At 56.9% G+C, this 7,773-nt stretch overlaps 1 protein-coding gene across 1 annotated transcript in view; it reads right to left on the bottom strand.

Moving 5' to 3' along the window:
* VSIG10L2 (V-set and immunoglobulin domain containing 10 like 2) overlaps positions 1-7,773 on the bottom strand; it is a 25,587-nt gene that overhangs the window by 2,142 nt on the left and 15,672 nt on the right. Inside the window, exons 8-9 of the mRNA XM_026657880.1 lie at positions 7,162-7,476; positions 396-518 (exon numbers count right to left, since the gene is read on the bottom strand). Of these exons, the coding sequence (XP_026513665.1) occupies positions 396-518; positions 7,162-7,476 (438 nt within the window). The remainder of the gene's footprint in view (positions 1-395; positions 519-7,161; positions 7,477-7,773) is intronic.

Below are 7,773 nucleotides of genomic sequence, written 5' to 3'. Positions count from 1 at the left end.
GCCTGGCACGCTGTCCTTCCTAACCCCAGCACCTCTGTCGGACACGTTGTCCTTCCTAACCCACCTCCGCCTGACACGCTGTCCTTCCTAACCCCAGCAGCTCCGCCTGGCACGCTGTCCTTCCTAACCCACCTCCACCTGACACGCTGTCCTTCCTAACCCCAGCAGCACCGCCTGGCACGCTGTCCTTCCTAACCCACCTCTGCCTCCTAGACTAAAGCGTTCAGGGTGTATCCGTCACTGCAGCACCAGGCACCATCGGCTGGGTCCCAGTCTAGTTGTGCTGCATGGGCATTCCCCATGTTCTAGCCCTGTGCTCTCCGCTGCGCCTGCTTCCCCTGACCGGAACGGCCCCAGCGGCAGCGAGAAGGGGCCCCGGCCTCCCCCGCACTCACGTGGGTTGTTGTCCCGGTTCCGGACGATGTACTGAAACGCCAGCAGAGAGGCAACCGCCGCCACGACCATCCCTGCTACTGCAGCGCCTATCACGGCGGGGTAGGCGTTGAAAGGGGGGTCAGCTGGAAGAGAGAGAGCAGGCCGGCGTTCAGCACCACGCAGCCCGAGCTGGGGATCCCTGCACAAGGAGCCTGCTAGAGACAGGGACCTGCTCTCCAGGCAAGGGCCACATGCCCACACAGGAGTGCAGACCCCTTGGCCCCCCAGCTCTCACCCCTTGTGTATCTCAGAGCAGCTCACAAGGGTTTGTTAACACAGACACACAGGAGGCCCCCGGGCTCGGCCAGCAGCAGTGCCCAGAGCTCGCTGTGTGACACTGCCAAAGGGAGGCGATTACTGCCCCCGCTGGTCGCACTGCGTGCAGGAGATGCCATTACCCTCATTGGACAGGGGGGAGACTAGACACACAGCGGCAAAGGGAGCTGCCCAAGGCCATGTAGCGAGTCAGCTGCAGAGCAGGGACTAGAACCCAGGTGTCCTGGACCCCAGGCCTGTGCTGTAACCACTGGAGCATGTTCTAATGACCCCCCGGGAGTCAGGTCAGCCCCACTCCAAATTGGGGCATTGAAACCCAAATATCTCCTCCTGCTGGAGCTCTGATCCGTAAGGCCCCACCCCCGCCTCACTCGTGGCGTTTGCCTGGGGGCACTGCAAGCTGCTGCCCAGTTTCAGCGACAATTCACTTACCCCGGGTTTAAAACACCACCGAGAACAGCTCGGATCCGGGGCAGGCCCAGGGACAGAGCTGACGTGGCTAAGTGGCCACAAGCCCAGCCCAGCTGGCCACTCCTAGCCAGTGGATGAGCTCAGCCCTGGTTGGGAGGACGCTCCACTATGGAGCGGGGAGGAGAAGGGCTGCAGTGCAGAAGATGGGTCTCTCCATGGGCCAGAGTCCACCTGGCGTAAGGGCAGGCCAGTGGCAGATTCCCAGGGAGAACCAGGCCCACCATCTGTCGGTAGGATCAGGAGCCACATGCTGAGTAAGGGGCTGCCCTGGCTTGGGGCCCCAGCACAGCCATGGAAAGGCAGTGGGGGGGAAACGCGAGCACCGCAAAGGGAGCAGTCAGCCGAAAACACAGGGGTGCAGCCACTGGCCCTGCTGGCGCCTGCCACAGGAGGAAGATTTTGATTTTGGCTGCAGTTTGTAAGCGCTGCCGGCATGGACGGTGCGGGAACCCCCCTTTGGGGAGGCTAGGCCCCCCGGGACACACCCCTTCTGCTAGAAGCCCCGCTGCTACCCCACCCCGTCTGCCCCCCTCACCCGCCAGAGCCCCGAATCCCCCACCCTCCCTCCCCCGTGGCTGGAGGAGTCCCAGCCAAACTGCCCTGAGCCCCGGGTCACTCGCCCAAACTGAGCCCCCGCTGGCTTTGGGGGAGAGAGGGAGTGTGGGTGGGGCGTTGGGGGAAGTGTGGGCGGGGCCACGGCCTGGGTTAGGGGAGGCTTAACCTCCCCTGGCGTATGATACCCGCCACCCATGTCCTCTGGGCGGGGCCGATCTCTGTGCGTGGCTGGACCAGCGCTGAGCATTAAACAACCGCACCAGAAAACTTTCCACCACTTGTACAATCCCTTCTGAGCAGAGAGATCAGCCCCCATTTAACTGACCCACTGGATCAAATCCGGACACATACAGATGGGCAAGAAAATCCACCCATTTCTTCCTCGGTTTTTGTAGAGGGGTCACGACTAGCGCTGGGAAGGAAGGAGGGGCGCGTGGTTCAGGCGCAGTCCAGAGCCTCATGGGAACCTGAGTTCAGCTCTCAACTCAGATGCCCCCTGGGGCAAATTTCTTTTTCATTCTACGTCCTACCATCAACGCCATCTAAGCTGGTCAGGGCTTGTTTTAACAGCAGCCATGGTTGTGCAGAGATCCCCCAGGGATCTGAGAATGGGCTAGCCAGTGTTCACAGTGCTGAACTGGTCAGGACCCCTGGGCTTTATCCCCAGCTCTGCTACTGAATAGAGGTGTGAGCCGGGCTTCCAGTCCCTTTGACAGTCTGTGCCTCGGTTTCCCCATCTATACAATGACACTTACCTGCCTGGCAGGGGTGTTGTGTGGTTTAATGTTCAGAAAGTGTTTTGAGTCCCTCTCGTGAAAGGCAGCAGAGAAGGCCCAAACACCCTGGTTTTGACATGTCCATGGATCATTGCCTCCAGCGACATCGGTGAAGATCGGTGCTCAACTAGTGTCCACTAGCGGCACCCCTTGGGGAGCTGTTCAGAGAAACGCCCTTGAAGCAGGTTTTAAAATGCGTCTCTCTCTGTCTGAAAAGGGCATCACGGGGCTCCATGGCTATTCCCTAAAGGTGCTCAGTGCCCAGGGGAAAAGGGGGTTTGCTGACATCCCCGCTGACTCAGCCTGGGATCTGAGGGTCACACTGAGTTCGCCCCTTCTCATGCGTCAGCCTCTGTATTGGAGGTTCTGCAGGCCACATTCTGCCCTCAGCAAGGCCCAGGCACCCTGACTGGCTGCACAACTCAACCAACCGGGACATAACGAAGGGTCCTATTCATGCTGCCCAGGACGGACCAAACCTCAGCTGCCTCTGCCGGTGTTGGGCTGGTTCTGCATGGCAGGGCGTTCAGGCCAAGCCAGCTCAGCAGAGCTGTGCTCAAAGAGACAGGGACTGTCTTTTTGCTCTATGGTTTGTACAGCACCTAGCACAATGGGGCGCGGTCCATGCCTGGGGCTCCTAGGTGCTATGGCACTATAAATAATCAGCTGCTTGGGTCTTGTTTTGGTCCCTAAAGTCAGTGGATCCAACTCTTGTGCACACCGGGGGCAGACCTGGTTGAAAAGTTTTTGCTGAGACTTTTTAAGTGACGAGAAATGTTTTCTCAGTGAAGATGGAAATCGTTTGGTGAAAATCCCCGTTTTCATCAGAAATCATAGGGCTTTAACTGAAAATGTCAATGCCAAAACGGAGACGTTTTTGGTAATTTGATGACCCCCCCCCCCCCCCCCCCAAAAAACAACCAAATGTTAAGGAAAAGTTCAATAAAAACAAACACTTTGTTTTTGTTGAAAATTTTTGCAGGGGAAAACGAATCTTTTCCCAGCCAGCAAAGAGAAGGGACCATTTTAGTCATTTTTCAGGAGAGAATCGCACTTCAAAGAGAAGTCATTTTCCAGGAATTTCGAGGGTATTTTAAGCCAGTCGTATAAATAATGAAGCCAAATTGGAGTAGCTTCCAAATACCCAGAGCTTCCTCTGTGCAGATGTGACTCAGAGCATCCTCCCATTGTATCCCCTATCGGAACGAATGCAGCGTGGATTCTGTTGTGTCACAGAGACAGCACGGGTGAGTGAAACCAACCCGAACCGCAGCCAGGGCTAACAGTGACAAGTAAACAAGTGAGCAGAATGACTTCTTGGAGCTGTGCAGTGACATCTGGAGCAAGAGGGTGGGGTGTGCTTCCCCGGGAAGGATAATCCTCTGCAGGAAACCATGCAATTAGGATAATGAGATGATGGGGAACAGAAGTGACAATCACACTGAAGTTATCAGAGACGGGGTCCCCTCCAGACCACACTGCACAGCACCGCCAGGAATCGACACCCACTCCTGGCGACTCATGCATCAGGGTCAGCTGGGGGGATACAGCAGGCTGGGCCATGCAGGAGGCAAACGGAGAGGCAGGGACAGCAAAAGGAGGCACAGAGGGACCCCGGAAGGGGCATGGGAAGAAGAAGGAGCAGCGGGGGTTCGTTCTGGTCATGCTGACACCATTTCAGACCTAGCACCCTCTTGCCCTGGGCCTCATGTCATCCTAGAAAGGAGTTAGGCAGACAGCTACTGAGTTTCACAGCTGAACCATGCAGAGATTTCCCCACACCAGCACTCCAGCAGGTCATCAGCACTTGGTCAAGGAAATTCCCCCGCTAGCAGAATTGCATCATCAGGCCTAACTCTCACTGGCTGATCACACGCGCAGGGCGGATCCCGTTGCTAGAGCATGGTAACTTTTTCCTGGAGGTCACTGTCAGGCCCCGGAGAGCCCTTTCTAACTAAGCCCATCCAAGCTGCAGGGCAGTTCGGTGGCTCCCAGCAGCTGTTACTCGTGCCCTGCAGAGCAGAGCCGTGCTCAAGAGAAACCCCCTCAGTCTCGATCCAGGACCAGCCAGGGACGTTCACGCTTCCAATCCCTCTTAATGCTGTCCTGAGACGACGGGGTGTCCGGGAGGGACGGGCACTGGATTGCAGCAAAATGTGGCAGCTAACACCAAGGGGGGGGGATGGGCTGATAATGTCCCACTGGTCCCACCTGCCACCCCAGGGAAATCTTTTGCTGGCACAGAAGTGCCCCATGCGCCAAATGGCCCCAACAGACCCAGGGGGTGTTCCTTGGGCCTCTGCTCATGAGCCAGCCAGATGACGGCAGTTATCAGAGTCCCTCTCTGGTGGCTGGACTTGGGGTATCTGCACCCCGTACGTTTCCAAGGGGGCCCAGTGGATAAGTCCTGTGGACCTAATAGGGAGGAAATCTCTATTTTCCCATAGCAATTCCCCTACAGAATGCAAGAGAAGGCGAAGCCTAGACAGTGATAGTCTTCCTGAAACCCCATAGGGGGGCTCAATAAGCCAATAGACAGGGTGGCGTTTCCCATTAAATTCCACACGACTTTTCCGTAAGTGGAGACCTGAACCAGGCCCCTCTCGCTCCGTAGGCAGCAATTCCAGCAGGAACCAGGAGAGCTCATTTTGGCTGGAAGCTGCTCAGCCGGCGAGGTGGGTGTTCTCCTCTATCCCCCATAGGGGGCCATGGGGGATTCAGACCTGGCTGGTGATCAGTCTATGCCTGTTTGAAACTGCCGAGGCCAGAGCTCCCCACTAACGCACAGGAAGTGAGGGTGGGAAAGGACCACGGCCCAGTGCGAGCACCCTGCCTGCAGTATCAGGAAATGGGCCATGGGGGTATACCCGGCTGACTCCCTGCTCCACAGGAAGCACCAGGGGTGAGATCCACAAAGCTATTTAGGCTCCTAACTTCCACTGACGATTTAGGAGCCTAAATACCTTTGCTGATCTGGGCCAAGATGCCCAAGCTCCCAGGCAGCCTGCCCTGAAAGGGGAATGTTTTCCTTACCTTCTCTTCAACACCGCAAATGAGCACAAATCCCCACGGTTAAGCATCTAATCCGCTCTATAATCCAAGATCCCTTTGGTACCCAAGGAACGGTCCATAGGTTGCCCTTGACTCTGGCATTGTGCCTCCTGCCTGCCTCTCTCAGGGCAGAGAATTCCTGTTCTGTAAGTTCGGGCGAGCCAGGCCTGGCCACTGCACCTCACCAGCGTCTCACCAACGGCTCTAACAGTGCTGCAGAATTTAACCTTCAATTTGGGGACAAATCTGGTTCTGGCTCCCCCTGTCTGCAAAGAAAACTTCAAAGTGTGAACGTGCTGTGGCATGGTCTGAATGAGTCTGCAGACAGAGAGAACCCTCGGGTCCCACTCTGATCTCACACACTCCAGGAATATTTCTGATCAACCGTGAGTGAGAACAGAATCAGGCCCAGTAGCTGTAAAGGAGGTGGGACCTGCTCCTATTGCCTCAGGGTGTTAACTCTGAAACCTAATGCTTACAGGCCACTGCTCATCAGTTTATGACAACGCACTCAGCTGCTCAGATTCTGGGATTGTGCTGCTGGGTGGAATTTGAGTACAATGCCGCACTTCTCCCCAAGCTCATAGCTGACCCCGGTCACGAATAAACAGACAAAGTGACTGCCAATGCTCCTCAATCCTGAACTACAGCACCCACAGCTCTTCCACTCCTGGAATCCTCCGCACTGCACTGCCAATACCGCGCACTCCCAACTCACAACACCCTGGTCCCAGCCATCTTCCACTGAACCAGCAGGGCCCAGTGATCAGGTTCTGTGAGCAGTTTTGTTCAGCTCCACTACAACACTTGAAACATTCCCTGCATGATGTGGCAATGCTAGTTGGTCTTCCAGCACACCATCACCTGCACCCTGATACAGTGACACCATCCCCTGCATCCCAATACAACGCTATCCCCTACACCCCAGTACAATGACACCATTCCCTACATCATAATACATCATCCCCTACACCCCAATACAACACCCAATGCAATCACACCATCCCCTACACCCCGATACAACACTGTCCCCTACACCCCAGTGCAATCACAACATCCCCACACCCCAACACAATGACACCATCCCCTACACCCTGATACAATGACACCATCCACTACACCCCAATGGAATCTCACCAATCTATACCCCTACAATCCAACTGTGCTAAAGACTTACTCACCTCTGGCCCAGTCTCGCTTGTGGGGATCTGTCCAGCCTTGCCAGCTCCACACAGCCCTGTCCTACTTGCTGTGATTCACACCCAGGGAGGGACGTGGCCCTGGGAGCCGGCTGCTTTCCAGGCCCTTCATCCCAATGTGACAAGAATCCTAAAGGGGCTGGGTGAATAAATGGGGCTTGGAAGCTAATCCTGCCCGGTCCTACCTGTCTAGCTGGAACAGGACAGAGATACACCCGCCATTCTCTACAGCCCCACCTCACTCACACCCCAACAGACCACACACACCCCCGGCCCCACACAGGCCCAGCCCTGGGAGATGGGGTGGGGTTCTGGACATGTGGGCGGTGGACAGCCGCTGCAGTAGGGGATCCCCCACTCCAGCCCCCAGAGTGGAGTCTGGGGCCTAGTCACTTCACCTGGGGTCTTCCCCTCGGACGGGTGCCCGGTGGTGCGGTGGTTGACAGCCAGGATGCGGAAGGCGTACACCACCGCCGGGTCCAGGCCGCCCACCCTGTGGTCCCGGATGTCAGGTTCTATGTCACTGGCCACCGTCTCCCAGGCCCGGGCTGCCGACCGGGACGGGCCCAGCGAGGATTTCTTTGCTTCTTGCCTTTGGACGACGAAGCCAGTCAGGTTCCCCGAACCCTGCGTCACCCACTCCAGCTGCACCTCAGTGCGCTGCCGGGTGTACATCAGCTTGCTGATCGTCACGTTGGGGGGCGTCGGGTACTCTGCAGGGGGTAGGGAGCGTGTCAGTGGTGCACCCAGAGACAACCTCACCCCCCCGACCCCATGCTGCTCACACACACACACACACACACACAGACAACCTCACACACACCCAAACCCATGCTGCTCACACACACACACATGCAACCAGAGACAACCTCACCCCCCCGACCCCATGCTGCTCACACTCACACGCACCCAGAGAGACAACCTCACACACACCCGACCCCATGCTGCTCACACACACACACACACCCAGAGAGACAACCTCACACACACCCGACCCCATGCTGCTCACA

This window comes from Terrapene carolina, unplaced genomic scaffold (assembly GCF_002925995.2).
Source record: "Terrapene carolina triunguis isolate 2854851 unplaced genomic scaffold, T_m_triunguis-2.0 Scaffold374, whole genome shotgun sequence".
Taxonomy (NCBI): domain Eukaryota; kingdom Metazoa; phylum Chordata; order Testudines; family Emydidae; genus Terrapene; species Terrapene triunguis.
The sequence above is the reverse complement of the archived record's forward strand: the minus strand, read 5'-3'. Positions and strand labels throughout refer to the sequence as shown.